At 47.9% G+C, this 21,203-nt stretch overlaps 1 protein-coding gene across 1 annotated transcript in view; it reads right to left on the bottom strand.

The window, feature by feature from the left end:
- LOC119386471 (dual oxidase maturation factor 1) overlaps positions 1-21,203 on the bottom strand; it is a 346,172-nt gene that overhangs the window by 91,619 nt on the left and 233,350 nt on the right. The window contains exon 5 of the mRNA XM_049413941.1: positions 16,148-16,301. Within this exon, the coding sequence (XP_049269898.1) occupies positions 16,148-16,301 (154 nt within the window). The remainder of the gene's footprint in view (positions 1-16,147; positions 16,302-21,203) is intronic.

Here is a 21,203-nt window from a genome sequence, read left to right as displayed (position 1 = left end):
GCTCATTCGGCAAGCACTATCAAATCATGAATGGTAGTCTACCACTATCCCTCAAGAGGAAGGTATATAACAGCTGCATCTTACCGGTACTTACCTACAGAGCAGAAACCTGGAGACTTACAAAGAGTGTTCAACCTAAATTGAGGACGACGCAGCGAGCGATGGAAAGAAAAATGATAGGTGTAACCTTAAGAGAGAGGAAGAGAGCAGAGTGGGTCAGGGAACAAACGGAGGTTAAGGATATCATCGTTGAAATCAAGAAGAAATGGATATGGGCCGGGCACGTAGCACGTTGGCAGGATAACCGGAGGTCATTAAGGGTAACTGACTGGATTCCAAGAGATGGCAAACGCGTGAGGGGGAGACAGAAAATTAGGTAGGTAGATGAGATTAAGAAGTCTGTAGGTATAACGTGGCAGCAGAAAGCACAGTACCGGGTTGATTGGCGGAACATGGGAGAGGCCTTTCCCCTGCAGTGTGCGTAGACAGGCTGATGATGATATTTGGCGGAGCCGCGCTGGATCTTCGTTCTCGGAGGCTACCTTCTGCTATGCCGGACGCCAACCAGCAGACGCTTCCGTCACCACCTGTCACCTGTCCTGCACTGTTCCCCAGCGGGAGCCTCCAATTGTCGGCGGAACAGACGACAACGACGTTGAAGATTGGCTCTCGATTTACGAACGGGTGAGCGCTCTAAACAAATGGACCGATGCGGACATGTTACCGCGCGTATCAATCTACCTCGCGGGTGTTGCCAGTCTTTGGTTCAGGAACCACGAGGGAGATGTCCAAACGTGGCCGCAGTTCAAAACGCTCATCACGGCAGTATTCGACCAACCCGCCCTCCAAAAACTGCGAGCCGAGCAGCGTTCACGCGCATGCGCCAAAGGCACGGGTGAAACGTTCACCAGTTATATTGAAGACGTCGTCCACCTGTGCAGACGCGTGGACGCTGCCATGACGGAAAGTGAGAAAATCAAGCATATCATGAAAGGAATTGATGATGACGCTTTCCAAATGCTCCTGGCGAAGAACCCTACCACAGTTAATGACGTTATTCGCTCTTGCCGGAGCTATGATGAATTACGGAAGCAGATAGCTCTGACGAGACGGCCTCCCGCACACGACCTGGCATCACTGTCTAGCCTTACCAACGGCCACGACCAAGCGTCGCTGATAGCCGAAATAAAATCCTTTGTCCGCGAAGAAGTCGCCCGACAGCTCTCCCTGGTGCCCTTCACACAGGAAGCTACCACAACTCTGCCATCGTCCCTCCGCGGCGTCATTGAAAGAGAGGTCGCTGAAGCGCTGCCAGTTGTCCGCGAGCAAACTCTTGTGGCTGCTCCACTTACATACGCTGCGGTCGCTTCCATGCCCTGTCGGAAAGCACCCGTACCTCCTGTCCAGCATCCTGTGAGCTGTCCTCCGCCTCCGGTCCGCTGGGCCAGCAATGCCACAGCCAACCCGTGGTTCACGCTCGACAATCGCCCGATATGCTTCGCATGTCGATACCCTGGACACATCGCCAGATAGTGCCGATAGAGTTCATCGTACTTTATTTATTGTGCTCCAGTGCGATTATCTTAGGATGGGAGTTTCTGCTGCGACACAACGCCTGGATCGGTTGTGCTCGTGCTGAAGTCGAATTCTGCTCACTCGATGACCCACCCTCCGTCGACCACCAATCTTCCGCTAAACGTGTCGTCAACGACGACACCTACATCCCTCAGTACTCTTCGGCAGCCGTACCAGTCTCGTGCAGCTTCATATCCGACGGGACGGTCTTCTTCACGCCCTCTCAAATCTTCGTTACCCGAAGACACTTTCTGTTGCCCTTTCTGCTCTTGACCTTGTCGGAGGTTTAGCCCATTTACAATCATCATTCTTCACTACTATCATTGCATTGTCACGAGTGCCTTGGCCACGTCGAGACTGTCAACTCCACACAAATCTTCTCCGTCCCCGATGAGGTGCCTTCGACGGCCGTCTGTGCACTGGGTGTCCTCTCGACGCCTGACCCCGCATCTACAGATGTATTCCGACCATTCATCGCCGACGATTTGACACCTGCGCAGCGATCAGAGCTCCTTACCATCCTTCAGCACTACCGCCTTTCTTTCGACGTTGCACAAACATCACTAGGTTGTGCCTTAGAAGTAGAACCCCACATCGACACTGGTTCTCACTCACCGCTGCGGCAACGTCCATATCGCGTTTCCGCTACAGAACGCCATGTCATCGCCGACCAGGTGGACGACATGCTCCGCCGCGGTGTTATTCGACCTTCACAGAGCCCATGGGCGTCCCCTGTGGTACTTGTCACAAAGAAAGACAGTTCCATCGGCTTCTGTGTCGATTTCCGGCGATTGAACAAGATCACGCTGAAAGATGTATCCACTGCCGCGTATTGACGATGCTCTGGACTCTTTACAGGGTGTCGAGTTCTTTTCCTTGCTAGATTTGCGGTAAGGCTACTGGCAGGTGCCGATGGTGGAGGCCGATCGCCCCAAAACCGCTTTTGTCACGCCATACGGCTTGTATGAATTCACCGTCATGCCTTTCGGACTTTGCAACGCGCCTGCTACGTTCGAACGAATGACGCACAACGTTCTGCGTGGCCTTAAATGGAAGGTCTGCCTGTGCTAGCTCAATGACACCTTGGTCTTCGCCCCTGACTTCGCAACACACTTGCGCCGCCTTCAGCACGTCCTTAGTTGCTTGAACAACGCGGGTTTGCAATTAAACCTGAAAAAATATCGATTTGCCATGCGTCAACTTACCCTTCTACGCCACGTTGTTTCCAAGCACGGCACCCTCCCGGATCCCGAGAAATTGTACGCTGTTGCAGCGTTTCTCAAACCTACTAGCATCAAAACTTCGCAGTTTCGTTGGCTTATGCTCTTATTTCTGGCAGTTCGTTCGAAACTTTACGTCAATGATATCACCTCTCACAGAACTGCTTGGCAACATTAAATATCTTTCATCGTGGTCCCCTGCCTGCGACGAGGCTTTCACCACCTTGCAACGGCTTCTGACGACGCCACCCATTCTTCGCCATTTTGACCCTCAAGCTCCAACTGAGGTCCATACCGACGCCAGCGGTGTAGGCCTGGATGCTGTGCTTGCACAGCGGCAACCTGGCCATACTGAATACGTCACGGCATACGCTAATCGCACGCTCACCAAGGCAGATAGTAATTACAGCAGGGGCGTAGCCAGAAATTTTTTTCGGGGGGGGGTTCAACCATACTTTATGTATGTTCGTGCGTGCGTTTGTATGTGCGCGTGTATATATACGCAAGCAAAACTGAAAAATTTCGGGGGGGGTTTGAACCCCCCCAACCCCCCCCCTTGGCTACGCCCCTGAACTACAGCGTCACAGAGAAGGAGTGTTTGGCCATTCTGTGGGCGCTTGGCAAGTTTCGCCCTACTTATGTGGCCGTTCTTTTGACGTCGTGACTGACCACCAAGCCTTGTGCTGGCTTTCGACGTTAAAAGACCCATCCGACTGCTTTGCTCGTTGGGCGTTGAAAATTCAAGATTACGATATACGCGTGGTTTGCCGCTCAGGACGGAATCATGCTGACGCTGACGCGCTTTCCCGTTCCCCTCTTTCTCTGAAAACCACTGCTGACTCCGCGCGTGAGACCACATTATCATCTCTCGACTTTGACAGCGTTGCTGTCGAACAATGCCATGACCCTTGGACTGCGTGTCTGCTAGACCTCCTCTTCGACCCCTCTCAAGTCCCAGCGTCGCGAATGCTCCGGCGCCAAGTTCCGCACTTTGCGATTCGTGGCAAGCTCCTCCATCGACGCAACTATGCACCAGAGGGACGCACATGTTTGCTCGTCGTACAGAGAACCTTGAGGTCGGAGATCTGTTTCTCTTTCCACGATGACCCATAGTGTGGCCGCGCAGGAGTTTTCTCAACGTACGAAAGACTTAGACACCGTTAATTGGCGTGGCATGTATACTTTCGGCCGCAACTTCGTCCGCTCTTGCCGTGAATGTCAGCGCCGAAAATCTCCACCGCACATCTCCGCCGATCAACTAATACCTTTGCCATGCCCTTCCCGACCCTTCGATCGGGTCGGTATAGGTCTCTATGGGCCGCTTTCATTGACTCCTACCGGCAACAGGTGGATAATAGTTGCAGGCGACCACTTAACACGCTATGCCGAGACTGCTGCTCTTCAAACTGCTACAGCACAAGAAGTCGCCTATTTCATACAGCACCGTTTTGTGCTGCGTCATGGAGGTCCTCAAGAACTTCTCAGAGACCGTGACCGCGTCTCATCAAGGTCGTTGAAAAAATCACAGCATATCCACGTGGTGAATGATGATGAGTGGGGCGAAGCAAACTCGGGCTGCAGCACGGCGATGGCATTGGCGCGAGCGTGGTCGTTCTTGATGGAAGATATTGTGACTAGATTGTTGGAGAACCGCAATCTGTTGCACACACCGCAACTATGGCCGAAACTGTTATCAACGAAGCCCGCTGGAAGCGGGCGTCGGCGCCTTCGGGTAGAGCCCGCGTGATTTGTTTTGCAGCCCCTTCAAGTGCTCGCACAGCCTCTGGCTGTGCCTGCCGGTACGCACGCTTTCTCGCCGCTTCACGGTCCTTCACATTTTGAAGATCCGATTCGCGCCGCAGCCCTGCAGCTTCGGCTTCGCGGGCTCGAACGGCGGAATCTGCTACGCGGCGTCGACGTGCAGCTTCGGCCTCGCGGGCTCTCACCTCAGGATTCTGTCTCCGAGCGCGCGCTGCCGCCGCCTTCCGTGCCCTCCGTTCTGCAGCCTTGTCTTCCATCTGGCGACTCCGAGCTAAAGAGAAAACGTGCCAAGAGGGAGCCTCATGGTGCGTTACTTCTGAAACGTCGTCTTCTTCTACTGCATACCACAACGCGCGCAGTAAAGAAGAAAGAATGCCACACAGGCGAACACGCACGATAGTCTCACTCGTCAACGTCGTCTTCTTCTTCTACTGCATACCAGAACGCGCGCTTCTCACGAGATAGAGGCGGCTACTACAATGCTACAAACAAACGGAGGATGGACAGACGCACGGCATAAGGAGCTTCGCCCCTAAAAGTGCTCGCTGAATGTGCTATTGTACACCCCACATGCACCGCTTACCATCCGCAGACCAATGGTACTACAGAGCACTTTAATCGCACTCTTGGTGACATGCTCGCTATGTACGGCACACCTGATCGCTCGAACTGGGACCTAGTTCTTCCATTCGTAACCTACGCTTACAATACCGCGACGCAAGCTACAACTGGTTTCTCCCCTTTTTACCTCGTTTATGGCCGTCACCCTTCCCACACAACTGACACCATTCTGCCCTATCAACCGGACGCGTCCGAGTGCCCGCCGATCTTGGAAGCCGCCAGACACGCAGAAGGTCGCCAGCTGGCCCGCCACTTTACTTCCGATGACTAGAACCGCCAAGAAGCAACCCGCGATGCCCAGACATCGACCCCCGTTTTCTCCCTGGTGCCCTTGTGTGGCTGTCACTGCTGCATCGCACACCAGGGCTCTCTTCTAAATTTCTTCCCAAGTACGATGGGCCATACCGCATTCTCGAACATACTTCTCCAGTCAACTACCTTATTGAACCTCTCACGCCTCCGTCTGACCTGCGGCGTCGTAACCGCGAGGTTGTACACGTCCAGACACTCAAGCCCTGTCATAATTCTACGCTCTCTGCAGACGACTAAATCGCCAGGATGGCTTCTTCTTTTCCCCGGGGCCATTGTAACGAAGACGAAGTACTCCGGCGCAGAAGCATCAGCATCGAGGGTGCAGCAGAGCCTCGCACTAGCGGACTTTGCTCGGTGCATTACGCGACCAACGATCAGCTCTACGCCCAATAAATCTCCTTTATACTATATATGTGTATGAGCAAGTGTAAATTAACCGTTCAGGGGGCAAGTTCTTTTCACAACGGAGGCGTTGTCCACAGTGATATAAATATTTATTTGGGAGGACCCCTCCCGAAGCTGTTGGGAAATACATATTTATATAACTGTTGACAACGCCACAGTTGTGTTATACCCATTGTATATATATATATATATATATATATATATATATATAGGTATATGTATATATACAATGGGTATAACACAACTAAGCTATCATTATATATATATATATATATATATATATATATATATATATATGAAAGTATATGCGCCTTCATAGAAAACAACTGTTTATTTTGTCTACGTTTCGACGGGAGCCCCGTGTTTTTCAGGACATAATGGAATATCCTGAAGAAGACGGGGCTTTTTGTGAAGGCGCATATACTTTTATACCTATAACCTTGCGGCAACCGAAGTTGCTCTTCCGCATTTAAGCCTTATATATATATATATATATATATATATATATATATATATATATATATATATATATATATATATATATATATATATATAGAGAGAGAGAGAGAGAGAGAGAGAGAGAGGGAGAGAGATAGAGAGAGAAATCTTCATTACCACCCAAATTTTCGTTACACAGATAGAATGTGGTCTTGACAGTTTATTAACATTATAGAAAGAGCACCGTTTCTATACTGCACACGCTGCTACGCCAACCATACATACGCGTCTTCTGCAGGTAATAGTATTACAAGTAACTCACCTTATGCATTAACCACACAACTTTATGCATAAAGACACCTATGTCCACGCCGGCCTTCCAGTAGCAGAGATTTGTATCATTCAATGAAATTTCGTTATTGTCTAGAAGCTGCTTAGCCAGTGCTGGGCAGTATCGAAGATACATGTATCTTAGATACTATCTTAGATACTCTTTGGGTATCTTGTATCTGTATCGCGATACGTCTAGCAAGACGTGTATCAGTATCTGTATTTCCGATACATTGAAGAATGTATCGTGTATCTTAAGATACAAGATACTGCGATCGCACCACCACCGGGTGAAACAATAAACGTTAGCTGAACTCCGCTTCTCAAGCTGGTAATGCTGCCACTGTCACCAGAATAAAACTAAAGGCAGTGACACCTTTACGCCACAGTTTTCCAGCGAGGATAGGCGAAGAGCTCTAAGCGTCCTTATTGGTGGAGCACAGTCACGTGGTGGCGCTCGCATCATCTCTACAGACAAGCACACGAACATCTATGCCTAGCCGACATTTTCTTTCCCCGCTTTTTTCTTTTCTCTTTAGTTGTCTCAGTGCCATGACGCTTGGCACTTAGCCCTTCCTGTGCAGCGTACACCAATGCGTGCGGCGTCTTTCGCACACATCCTGATGCCGCTGTAGTGTCGTTGTCAAAGTTTATCTTGCGTGGTGCTTCGTTGCGAAGTCTAAATGATGCAAGAATGGGGGGTTGCTTTGCGTATTGTGGCTTTCACACATCGGCGATTTGAAGGATTTCGCGGATGTAAGTTTGGCTTACATACAGTGAGATTGACTTATACGCAAACAACATTCTAACAGCTGCAGCACTGCGCACCGGTACAGATGCTGGATCTAATGGAACAGGCATCCACCTAACCGAAGCTATCATAACGTACGTCTCTTCTTTTATTCAAAGAGTTTTTAAAATACTAATTAAAATCATGAGCACAAAATCATAAAAAAATCATAAGCACAAAAATCATAATCATGTGATCACAAGCTCAAGTTTTTCTTAGCTGTCCTTCTTTTCCATCCCATACATTACCTAAGTCTCTATGTCGTTTTTTTTTTCGGTCTGCTTACTGCAATATGTCTTTAACGTGATGCCAAGGTAAGCTCTTTATTTTATTCTTACCTTGGAGATGTCTGCGTCATTTGTGCTACTGTTTACAAACTTATATTCCACTTGATTGTACTGTCATGTAAAGGCGATGTTGAGAACAAATATATAATTATCCGGGCGTGCCTAGAGTATACAGTAACAAATTCTGCTTACTGCTAAATATATTAGCGAAATTGAGTTTTTATTATAATAACCATCTTTAAGTTGTTAGCAAAGGGATTCGAGAAACCAAATGCTCCGTTTTTCTCATGAGCGCCCCGACGAGCCGTTTTACGCTATTTTCTGTAGACACTGAATTTTCTATGGTCTTACCTCAAATGCCCGATTGTCATAGCTATTAGGGGTCACTGGCCGCGATGGTCTAGTGGTTATGGTGCTTGACTCTTGTCCCGAAGGTCGCGGCTGCCGCATTTCGATGGAGGGAAATTACTCGAGGCACGTGCGCTTATATTGAGGTTTTAGAATCCCAGGCGGTCGAAATTTCGGGAAGCCTCCATTACAGCATCTTTCAATCGTGGTTTTGCGACGCAAAACGCAACAATTATTGTTAATCATATTATTAGCTTTAAAATATATCACCAGTTCTTTGGGTGGCCGTCTGTATTGTGTTTCTATACTTAATCACTGTGTTTGATACGGAACTGCTTTTCTATTTTACTTAGATATATTTGTTTTCCTCGTTTAAGCTTCCCTAAATACTTGTGTATACTGTTAATAATCACCAGGCACTCATAGCTGTAAGTGCCAATAGTGTGTATAGCGGCGGCGTCCTGCGGTGCTTTGTACAACTGTGCAATACGTCTGAAAGGTTTCTGGGCTGCACATGTTCTTGGTGGCGATTCACATAGGTGGCGATTCCGGTGATCCGCTATGCTGAAAACCGTAATACGTTTACGGGCAAAGTAGAACTCCACAGTGGTATTTGCACAATCGTGCAGAGGCTTCTTCTTGACGTTCTTGTAAATAGATGGCAACCCACTAGCTGGTCGGCAAGCAGAGCAGCGATTTCCATCAGTTACAAAAGCGACAAGCAAAAACCGCCATCAGCGATGTGTATAAATAGCTATTATATTAAGCAGCTAAAGAAACACCATAGGTTGTTTCGGAATGAAACTGACATAGCTTGAGCTAGAAGTACAAAACTTATAGAGATACCAACAGACATTTCATTCAAATGAAAGAAGATTGCTCGCAGTTAATAAATATTCGAGCGAAAATTGTTATGTATAGGGTTTTAGTGCTACATTATATGGATATACGTATAGTAAGAAATTTGCGAATGTATCGAAGTATCTTAAGATACAATTGGAATGTATCGTATCGGATACAATCAGTGTTGTAGTATCTTGTATCTGTATCTCAAATACTTCCTGCCTGAGTATCTTGTATCGTAGCGCGATACAATTGCAAGGTATCTTTGCCCAGCCCTGCTGCTCACTAATAACAGCTTTTAATATAGGTAGCAATAAATTCACCTTTTATTTTTTTCTAAAAAGTACTCCACTTCCTTGCATATAATCAGGTCTGCGTATATTGCCTATATTTTGCCTTGTTTACTCCTAGTCGAAATAGTGTTTCAAGCGCGTGGTTATTATTATTATCACTATTGTTATTGCATTGCTACGATTTATTATTGTTAAATTGTAAGTCAAGCATTGTTTAAAAATGAACAATTTGTGGTATTAGAAGCATAGCACATTGTTTATACGCATTTTATTTGTATTTGCTACATTTCTTGGAGGGCCCTCCGGCACCTCCAAGGGAATACACCAATTCCTAACGGTGTAAACATAAAGTTTCTTTGAAAAAAAAAAGCTGTGTGCGATTGTAACGTTAAGCCAACTCGCATTCCTACCTTTTCCATGGGCCATTACTTGTTTACGATCGGTGGAAGGTTTCTGGGTCTTCTACGCAGCACCTGCTTGTAATGCGACGCAAGAAATGGCGCGAAAATGATCCATCGCTTAATGACCACTTATGCACGACTACGTACAAACATGAGAGATTAAACTATTTTGCATATGGCATATTGTTGGCCATTACTTCGGCATTCGTCAAACATTTTTGGTGCGCCATAAAATTACCTGCCTGTTGCGCGATGTCACAAATGAGTGAAATGTCATGGCGTGAAATGACTTGTGGAAAGTAAACGGCACATTCAAATGCTGAACTGAACATTTTATGGAAGAGCCGGGCAGCGCCTCCTTCTGAACGTAATTCAAGAAGCCAACCCGCGGATCGTATTGGCAGCGGGCACTTATAGCAGCTTGCAAGATGGATTCAGATGCGTATAACAAATCTTTGCAGTTGTAGTAAAACGATGTTGAGCTGTTTGTGCGCGATGCGACTCTGAACTCATCCTTGCTGAAAAAGAGGGAAATAGAAAAGAATAGGCGGCGCTTAGCGTGCTTATTTGTCGTCCGTGTTTTATTTTGCACTGTAAACTCCAAATCAAGACGAATCAAGAGGAACTAGCGCGGCTGGTAATTCAGTCTCCTTAGTCAAGAAAACCGTGAACCTTGACGATCTCCCTGGTCCGGGAGATCAAGTTGCAGCGCAAGCTTGAAAGCTGGGCTTCCCAACGTGCTCGAGTCCACTGCCTTATTGGTCGCCTTGTTTGAAGCCGCCGCGATTTCTGGCAGCTACCATACGCCTGTGATAAGCAGGTTGATCGCAGACTAAAGCTGAAACCTTTTTTATCGCTTGCAGTTCAGCTAAACTAAAACACTGAACACATCTGCACACTCATAGACTCACAGCGGCGTGGACATGGAGCAGCGGTAATGCTATTGCTTTTCGTTGAAAGAAAGTCAATTTCCTGAAACAGGAAAAGGGTGCATCGCTCCATGAAACGTTTACTGGTTTCCGTCCGTATTTCCGTCGCCGATGATTGAAATTTTAAGCCAGACAGAGCAGAGTAAATTCTTGAGAGACTGATCTAACGCTGTCGATTCCTTGCTCAGCGGTAGCCTGCTCTGGAATCCTGCAGCACAAGGCGCGAAAGTGTCGCATAAGCGGCTTGCACCATAGAGAGCCTACAGTGCGTGGTCGTGAGACGCGGATGACAGTCTTCGCAGGAGAAGCGTAGGACAAATTTCGTTATATAATTATGTGATTACTGTGTTGAAGGAAAAATTCGCCTCAATTGTTGCTTTGCAAGCGTACAGCCCGCAGTGACGACTAGGAAAAGTCGGGGGATCCGCCCCCTACCTTTTCTCAGTGGGGGGGAGGGAGGGGGGGCTAGCACATACGCCGACGTTGATGAGGATGATAGTTTTACGGCTTTGTCCACATTTTACGGCTGGCTGAAACAGCTTCGCTGTTAAAAACAGTTCTTTTCTTCTCGGCTTGATACAGACCAAATTTTCTTCGAGCGTCCACTCAAGAGAAAAGCTGAGGCCGTACTCGCTGATGCGTCTCGCTACGTTACTTCAGACATCTAAGCACCGCATAATCCCTTTCTCGGTTTTCCGAGCTTCCCGATTTTAGATTCTACATCAGAATCCATTTGATTTCCAACGCACTTGTTGAAGGTCCCCCCCCCCCCACCCCCCCGCAAGAACCTGTGTAAACAACTTGATTGGACCAGGCCTACAAAGGGCAACATAGGCAGTGGATTTCACACAGTTGTACTCAATATAAACGAAACACAGACAGCGCAATGCAAAGAAAATACTAAAATCGCTAGATATACAAACGACATGAGAGCACTGTTTCATTAAGGTGCACACAACGTGAAATGCTGCAGTTAGCTTTCAGTAAAGAGAGGTTTATGGCTTCACTAGAACAGAAATTTGGACTATTTGGTGGTTCATCATTGTGAAGGAAAAGCAGCGCTAAAAACGGGCGAGGACTCAGGAAAACGCGACACAGGCGCTGCAAATCAAGACGAATCGTGCGTGTCGTGTCTTCCTTAGACCTCGTCCCTTTTTAGCGCTGTTTTTCCTTCACAAATATTCGGGTAATCTTCGGGAAATATCGGGTAATTCGGGGCTTCTTCGGGTAATCATGCACATCTGATTTAAGCACGCTTAATGGGGCCCTCACGAGGCTATATAATCAATGCGGTCTCGTGTAGATACGTGTAAACATTCAACCGATGACATAATCGTCATCAGGAAACGAGGCGAGACCATTTGTGCACATCCGAAACCAAACACTCAATATATTTACGCAGCAGAAAAAAATATAGCGAGAGGGAGAGAAAGGTACAGAAAATGCAAGCGAGAAAGAAGTTAACAAGAGTAGGAAAATGTTAAAAGACGCGAACACTTCACAGAAGATATGTACAAGAGAAAAAAGTCACCGCCATATCCACGAAGTGAATGATGTTAGAGGAGCTTGCTCGGAGATGATCGGGTAACCCGCGAATCCTCCGTACACATTGCTCTACCATAATATATAGACGTGAGAACGTTGTTACATATACATTATCTCTCTTCGCTTCGGCCTCCCGGGCTCTCACCGCGGGGTCTTGGCGGCGAACCCGAGTTGCTGCTGCGTTGCGAGCCCGCCGCACTGCTGCCTTGGCTGGGGTATTCATGCTGCGGAGCGGCAACGAACAGTGTTCACTGAGTGCGCTCCCGGCGAAGAGAAAGGAAGTGCGCCAAGCGAGAGGCGCGGCACTTGCACCGGCGGCGCGCCGTCTAGTGAGCATTCTTGAAATCACCGGAAAGAGCGCAGGTGCGTTCATGGCGCGACAAATGAGAACTAGCGTACACGCCGGCGTCAACGGACAAGGCGCGAGCATAAGGAGCAAGCTCCTAAAAATCACCGCCGTATCCACGAAGTGAATGATGTAGAGGAGCTTTCTCGGAGATGATCGGGTAACCAGCGAATCCTTCGTACACATTCCTCTATCATCATATATAGACGCCACAACGTTGTTATATATACATTAGCCCTCTTCGCTTCGACCTCCCGGGCTCTCACCGCAGGGTCTTGGCGGCGAGCCCGACCTGCTGTTGCGTTGCGAGGCCGCCGCGCTGCAGCCTTGGCTGGGTGTTCATGCTGCGGAGCGGCAACGAAGGGTGTTCACTCAGTGAGCTGCCGGCGAAGTGAAAGGAAGTGCGCCAAACGCGAGCGCCAAACGCGATGCGCGGCTCTCTAGCGGTCACCTATCTAACTAGAGCATGCGCCGCGCGTGTTGTGCGCTGCCTTGAGCGGCGGCGCGCCATCTAGTGAGCATTCTTGAAATCACCCGAGAGAGCGCAGCTACACCTCTCCGGCGGGACCATTGAGAACTAGTGTACACGCCGGTGACAACGGACAAGGCGCGAGCACAAGGAGCAAGCTCCTAAAAGGCAGTGGCACCGTTCATCGGGACGCGGAGCTTGAAGCGGAGACTGCGAAGACTAGGCACATACGCACACACGCAGACGGCGACGGCTAGAGATGCGGTGAGACGCTCACTCGGATGGACAGAAGCGCGATCGGAAGCGTGTATCTGGCCAACGCCAGACGATTGAAGAAGCTGGATACGCGCCCAGGTGGGAGTCCGCAGCGGCATGTACATGCGAGTGAGCGTAGAAGCGTAGTGAGCGAAGAAACGTAGGCATTCGGGTGCATAAGAGGGGGATGCAGACAACAAGCAGCGCACACTCGGCAGAATTCTGCTGATGTCGGCGGCAAATCAGGCTACAGGAGGCGTTTGATGAAACGCCATTGCCGGCGCCGGCAGGTGATCTGAGCTCCCTTTGAGGTGCAATGGCGCGCATTCCAAGTCTAACGGTGGATTTACGACATCGCATGATCTGGCTACAACTCACGCGACGCGAGGCGTTCGCTGAAACGTCATTACTTGAACCGGGAGGTCAGATGATCTTGTTTTGACCAATCAGGTTTAAGCGTGCGCATTTTAAACCTAGCGCCAGAATTCCCACAGCACGCGATCTCGCTAGCCAATCACACACACTCGCTCGCTTACAGCTTCGGTTTTCGATTGTTTTAATGGCGTGGTACTGGCTGAATTTTTTCATATCATTTCATTTTATTTGCGCTCATGGCCACAAGGAAGGGGATAGGTTGCAACTTAAAAGAAATAAAAAGAGAAATGCCGCATGAAAATGACGTATGTGTCGCACAAAAACACAGGATTATATAATGTTAGCTGTGTCTGGGCGTAGATAGAATTACAATAGTGAGCATATGATGCCAAAGTTTTTGCTAATTGTACAACATTAAATATTGTTTCTTGGAAAAAATGGTGATTAGTAATTGTTACGATACCTTCGAAATGGTGCTTCCAATCTACGATTTGGTAGTTCGGCAGTTCTCACGCGCTGTGGGAATCGGTTTCATGCGAAGTAGTCATCGAGTACCTCTATGCTGTGCTTTATAGTATTTAACCAAGCTTTACGAGGTGGGTCGATGTGTTTTTGTAAGTGTAGTAGCTGTGTGCACATCGGGGGCTTACCAGGCATGTCGACAGCACTAGCGTTCAAGGGGTACCTTATGGTGCGACGTAACGTCAACCCTCATGTTAGAGTACATACGTCAGTATGATCGAAACTAAGTGCACTTTATGTCGCAATCATGTGAATATCATACGTACATTTCACTAATCACTGCTTCAATATAGTTTGCTGAATCATAGAAATACAAATGTAATGTTTATTACTCAGCTATAAAAGTGGCGCCAGCCGTTTCCGCTTACTCTTTCCGTTTACTCTGTCCTTCCTTCCTGTGTTCGTCCGATTGAATGCGCAACGATGCTCGTCCGATTGAATGCGCTTCTCGCGCAGCAAGAAGTTCGTCTAAAATACTGGAAGCACAGACGTTAATCTCGTAAGACGCCTGTATCGGAGGAGTACATATGTAATGTTTATTGCTTTCTTGTAAAATTGAGGAGCCAGCAGCACAACTAGAATTGAGAATGCACCGCCATTACGCCTGCATAGGCTGCTTTTCCAAACCAGTTTAGAGACCTGGCATGGCTCTGTGGTAGAATACCTTATTGCCTCGCACAGTGTTTGGGTTCGATTCCTGCTGGGATCCTAATTATTATTATTTCCATTCATCGAGTCAACGCTCCCGATGTCGGTTTTTCTTAACGCTCTCGCATTTAAATTACCAATGTCTGTTCTCGCTGTTCCTGGGTAGATATAAACTATCAATCACCTGTGGCGCATACCCGTAGATCGCGCCCCTTGTAAACGGGTATATGCCACACGTGTCTGGAGGAAAGAGACGTACGCGACAGGATTCTCACGTCATTCATGTCATGACCCGTCAGTCATATTTGTCAGATCCTCTTACCCTCCCATGCCAGTTTTGGTCTCCACCAAGTTAAGGAGATGATCATGACAGCACCTAGACGTAGGCGGATAGATAGATAGATAGATAGATAGATAGATAGATAGATAGATAGATAGATAGATAGATAGATAGATAGATAGATAGATAGATAGATAGATAGATAGATAGATAGATAGATAGATAGATAGATAGATAGATAGATAGATAGATAGATAGATAGATAGATAGAAACGTTCAAAGTTCCAAAGCTTCCCTAAAAAATGCTTCGTATTTAAAAGAACTGGAGCTAGAAAATGTGATGGTAACGTTGTCACTATGTTCAGTGTGATGGGATATGTGCTGAGACTTGAGGATTGGTAGGTCGTCACGAAATGTGGGATGACGGAACATTTCGTAAAATGTGACCAAAGGCATTATACTAATACGATACTGAATGTGCCAGATCAGTTCTGGGGAATCCTGCAATGTGTAGATATGCAAAAGAAAAATGGCCATGCGCTTGTTGCGACTTGAAGCTAAACGGAAATATATGGGGATTTTCAGATAAAGCAAAGTTTCTCCTTTGACGGAAAAAGAGGCTTAGTGCGGTGTTCGACTCCGGTACCAACGCCTGTTTGCGACGCTAGTTCCGTCAACTTGAAATTGTCGATCAATTCGCCCTCGTGCAGTCAATGCTTAGCCACCTTTCCGGAACGACTTTTCCGGAAAATCGCGGAGCGACTTTTCCGGAAAATCGTGGATCCCGGGCTGGAGCCCGGATGCAGGAACAATTTTTTTGCCGCCAGGAAGTTATCCTTTCTAAAAACTCGGAATCGATTTTCTTCCGGAACTGATTCACCTTGAGCTGCGATTGCTGGCTGCGAACAGTGCTCTCCATCTGCTACAGTCACTGCATTACGAGGGACGTTGGTTATGTTTTGAAGTTCAAAACGGATGGGCTTCCCCAACAGACCAGCGATAACACAGCCCGGCCGTTCCCAATCAAGCCGGTCTATTTTACTTCGTTTTCTTTTATTTTGAGAGACATCGTCGTCCGCGTGCTGTCATCGCTTCTGCACAAAAACAATTTCGCGGTTATGCACAAAGCCTATGTTTTGAAATCAGAAGCATACCCGAGAAGGACGAAAGTGTAGTGCCCCGCGAGGCGGTAGCGACGGCCCCAGCAGAATCCTTCCATATCCTGGCTGAAGTACTCCGCTATAGTCAGGATGGGGAACGGAAGCCCTTTGACCAGCGCCTCTCTGTAGTCTTCTTTGACCTGCGTCGCTGATGAAAACCGACAGGCAAATATTCGCAACAAAATGAGACAAAATCTGCTAGCGCCTACCCACAGAGCGTTACCCCTTCGTCGCACGCAAACAACCGTAAATGTCAAGCAGGCCTGAGGCTTGTTTACCCCTTTAACGCGCGAAGCACGGCTACTTGGTGAACCAATGCATCCACTACTTTTTGGCGAACACACACCGGTCTGTTCGGAATACACGCAACGACACACAAGAACACAAAACAACCCCTAGGTCTAACGCTAAAATTGAGTCGCAGTTATCCTGTAAGGTCGCTTGTAACGTGAAGTGATTTGTGTTCACTAGAAAAAGTCAGTCTATTATTTGCTCCTTCAGCTCGTTACTGAAGGTGCCGTTTTCATTTGAACGCTGATATCCCTCAATTAACGTACGCTTTCGCACTGTGGTTGTTGGTCGAAGGGTACCTTGTGGCCTTATGTGAGAACATCATATTGTTTTCAGAGTAGCACGCGAGCGACGAAAGCAAATAAGACTCAACGCTATCTAACAACTGAGTGCTGTATCACGCGTGAAGAAGTACATATATTTCAGCGCCAAAAAATAAAGCGAAGCAAACAACTCAACCAAGCAAAGTCCGAGCCAACAAGGACAGTCGGTTAGTTGACATGCACTTTGAAGTAAAGTGCGAAAAAGCAAGCACGTAAATGACATTGAGTGCCTACAAGCTTTTGCGCCTATCTGCATATCGTCACGCCTGTTGCTGCAAGCCTTTGTTCCAGGTAATTTGCATTTACCTCGACGCTAGTTCCAACCACCATTTCCACCATAAAGCAGCGGCAGTATCGTCATTATTGACCCGTGCCCGCAGGGTTTGTTCTTCGGAGGCTAAGCGAAAGAGTGTGGAGCCGAAGATCAGATGAAACTTTTTAAAGAACGGCTACTCAAAAGTCTTCCTTGAAAATGCTTTGAATGCACACCCTCTCCTTCCTAAGCGTGTACGGATGTGCATTCCCTACGTTCAGGGCACCAAGCGAAGCACTCGCACGTGTCCTGTCGGAGCAGGGAATAGGCTTTGTCCGGGTCCTAACTGCAGCTGCCGTGTAGATCACCCAAGTTGAAAGTGGTGGCCCTTGGCCTCCGAAATCGTGCGCCGCGCCCCAGTAGACAATCTCGGACGCCTGCATTGCGTCTTTCACGGGGGGAAAAATATGCAAGTTCGTGACACTAGATATCGCTTAGTCCGCACCACTCGTCGCGTTTTGGCCACCGAAAATCATAGCGCGTGCCTAGTGTACGCATGCACAGATTAACTACCCAAAAAAGGTCCGTTAAGGTCCCACTCCAGCGGCACGTGCTCCGCGTTTTAGTCATTGTTCACTGGCGTACTGTGCCAGCTTGCTGTGCTTATTGTATAGATGTGATCTGTTGCATTAGAAAGCTTGCGTTCTGCGCTTTCCAGTTACGCCTAGCATTATCTCCTAGACTGAAGCATTGTCTGGTGGCAATAAAAACAGTGTGAGCAAAAACACAGCGCTGTGGAAGCTTGCGTAGTACTGCGAGTGCGGCGAATCTGTTCAACATAACAAAATGAAATCGCCTGTGCCTTTTAAGCACATGCTTTGCAATGTTTATCTGAAGAGATACTGTGCATAAAGCAATTAGAAATTCATGTACGCTTCAGTGAAAATGGTCAAAGGAATGAAAGTTTATGAGTGAATGTGTGTTTTTTCAATGCACACCAAGAATATTTACAGGTTTTCTAAGCTACAATGTACTCATTGTCTGCGCGTAATTATTTTGTGTTCTAATAAACAGTTCACGAATTATCAATACTTCAATTCGGCAATTTATGGCTCTACTTGGTCACACATTACCGACGAGGGGACAAAACTATCTAAGCTGAAACTCTGAAATCCTAAATAACCAAGCAGCAAGCCCTTGTCTATAGGATTCTATGAAGAGAAAATTGTCTTATGTTCATTAGAAAATATACAGCACATCGGTGAAGTTAGCTAATTTTTCTGCTTGTCAGGTCCATCGAAATTGACTTTTTGTTCGTTTCCACTCTAATTGACAAAAAAAAGTATTGCATATTAGTAGAGCCAAATAGTGCCTCGTAATTACTAGTAGCGGTGCCTAAAACAAAGGATTTTCAATAAATAATAAATTTTGCAGGTTTTTTGGGCAGTGGCGTGATCTGTGGAATTAAATACCAAACTGTTTCACGTCTGTTCTAACATTCGTCAAACGCGGCCCCACTAAACATGAACATGAACTAAACATGAGGAAACACTGATTCATTCTTTGTCCAGACTTCAATGTTTGGTTAAATGGAGAAGTCTAGTCGCCGCGCGTAACCATTTCTTTCAAGCACACGTGTTTGCAACCACGCCTTCAATATGTACTACGTCGCCCTACGGAGCCCTTAGGCAGCCCTAAGGGGCTGCCTAAGGGCTCCGTAGGTAAGGCCGTAAGGCTGCCTAAGAAGAAATAAAATGCTTTGCACGGTACGTCATGAGTCTAGAAGCAGAGAAGCTTGGGCGAGTTTGTATGGCATGATGGAATAACTTCACAGCGCCGAAAAAACAAGGACAGATGAAATAGAGCAGGCAACACGAGTGCTGACTTGAAACTGAATTTATTACAGAAGAAAAAAAAAAGCGGAAAAGAAAACCACATTTCGTGGCGCACATGTGTGCACACTTCCGCAGACAGCTCGCAAAACGTCCACAAATGACAAGGTGACTGTGGTATGACGCCAGGTTTCTGCAATAGATTAAATTCGCTATCCTGCAGACTCAGAAATGGTTGGCTGTCAGGTGCCTCGCCTTTATTTTTTATTACAAAGGCTCCTGCGATTTCCCTGTGTAAATTTATCATCGTGTCTCAAATTGACAGAAATGTCAAATAGCACAGGTTAACATCCGCAATCACGGTAACGTAGCGCAAGGTAGGAATACGCCGTGTTTTTAAGCGAGCCGTGGTGCTCTCTAAGCCTTACATTCAAACACCGCTCCTACTGTGCAATAGTATACACCGTCCACACACGAAAGGAATGTGGTACACAGCTCCCTGTTTACAGGCCACAAACTGCATGCCATATTTGTTTTGCATCGAGTGCGTTTTGCACGCTCCTTAGTTCAAGGTGCTTCTGTAAAACACGAGATATAGCACTGAGCTTATTGTTCGTTGAGAAAACCACGTCGACGTCGTGTCGCATGGCCGCGTTCTTCAAGCGGTGCGAAAATCCGTGGGTATAAGGAATAAAACACAGTGCCTCTTAAGAGCGAAGCTGTTCTTCATCGAGCATTTAATATCTTGGATCCGTGGCAGCGCTAGCGGGCATCATAAACGGGTATGCGCCACACAAATTGGGTAAATCCCACTACACACAACTTCCAGTAGAAAGGAAGAAGGGAAAGCTACGCCGACAAATGGCATGCGTGTTATCACAATTAGAGTGTACTACAACTGTCGTGTGGTTCCTGATGCCTTCTGCATCGACCGTAGCGGCGGCGCTACAGTAGCCCAGTACTGAAGGCGCGCCGCGCTGCGCGCAAGAACTGCACGTCGGCGGCACTCGGCAAAGCCGGCGCTATCTTTCGTTATTCTGTCGGTATTAAGTCTAGCGGAGACTTCTTCGCTCACTACGCTTCTACGTGTCTGTCGTTATTAAGTCTAGCACTTGTCGTCGTAAGCGTTGTTGGAAGAAACTTCGAAGCTTTTAATGCATGACTGCTTCACATATACCTTTGTGAGATACTGCAAAATAGTTCTTGTAGCCGAAGGAGACCTGTGCGCCGCCGCGCCACCGCCGCCTGTCTGCTCACGCCGCTCGCGCTGCCGCCGAAGTTCCAACAGTAATTACGCCGCCGCCGCGCCAGAGTTGTGGCGCGCCGCCGTTATGGCTCGTTCACAGTGAGCATTCCGACGACCGGAGAGCCGCAGAATCTGGTTCGGCGGTGGCGAGATTGCCCGAATGGGCCCTCTCCACGCCGATCCCTCCCGGACGGACTTTTGCGGCAACCGCCGCCGGATCCGCTCGCCGCGGACCAATAGGAACGCTAGTCAATGAATTTGAAAAAATGGTGACCAAGTCCGACACGCTCGTCACTTCGCAGTCGAACAACATCGACATAGCGGAAACGCTAATCGAAATGGTGCGGAGCTACCCAGTCCTTTACGACAAACGCCACCCGAAGCACAACGGCAGTTTACTGAATGACGATTTGTGGAATAAAACTAGCAACGAGCTTGGATTGACTGGTAAGTATGAGTTCTGCTGTCTATGTTGCTTTGTTTCTGATATAGCGAACACCAGTTTGAGCATTGCGATGTAGCTGCCTTTAACGCCCTAGTCGCAAAGAACGTTGCAACGAGCAAGGTCGTACATAGCAGCGTTGAGGACCCGCAAAATTGAAATATGACGTAGGTGCGAGCCGCGACAACATCCAGGCGACTGCGAATCCATCCCGCGCTCAACCATGCTTGATGGTTTACTCGGTAGATGGCGCAATATGGTTGTCCGGCTTAAAGCCCCTTGATTTTGGAAAGTAGCGGCGCTGTTTTATCCGCGCCGCCGCGCCCACGCCGCGCCGTCAACCTCCTCTTTTTTGGCCCTCTCTTTCGTGAAGCCGGCGCATCCGCAACGCTGAGTGGCTGCGACGCGCGATACCTCCCAGTCAGGTGACCTTGACGTCAGGAAAAGCGCGCGCAAGCAAACTTCGCGCGCTTTTAGTTGCTCGCGCACACCATGAACCCTCCAGGCGTGAACCCTCCAGGCGTGTGTGTGCGGGTGCATGCGTGTTTGTGTTTGTGCATGTGTGCGCTTGCGTGTGTAGGTGCGTGTGCGCACGTGTTTGCGTGTGTGTGTGGGTACATGTGTCCGTCTGCATGTGCGTAGGTTTGTGCATGTGCGCGCCAT

This window comes from Rhipicephalus sanguineus, chromosome 3 (genome assembly GCF_013339695.2).
Source record: "Rhipicephalus sanguineus isolate Rsan-2018 chromosome 3, BIME_Rsan_1.4, whole genome shotgun sequence".
Taxonomy (NCBI): Eukaryota; Metazoa; Arthropoda; class Arachnida; order Ixodida; family Ixodidae; genus Rhipicephalus; species Rhipicephalus sanguineus.
Note: the sequence above shows the minus strand (reverse complement) of the source record. Positions and strands in the feature narration are given on the sequence as shown.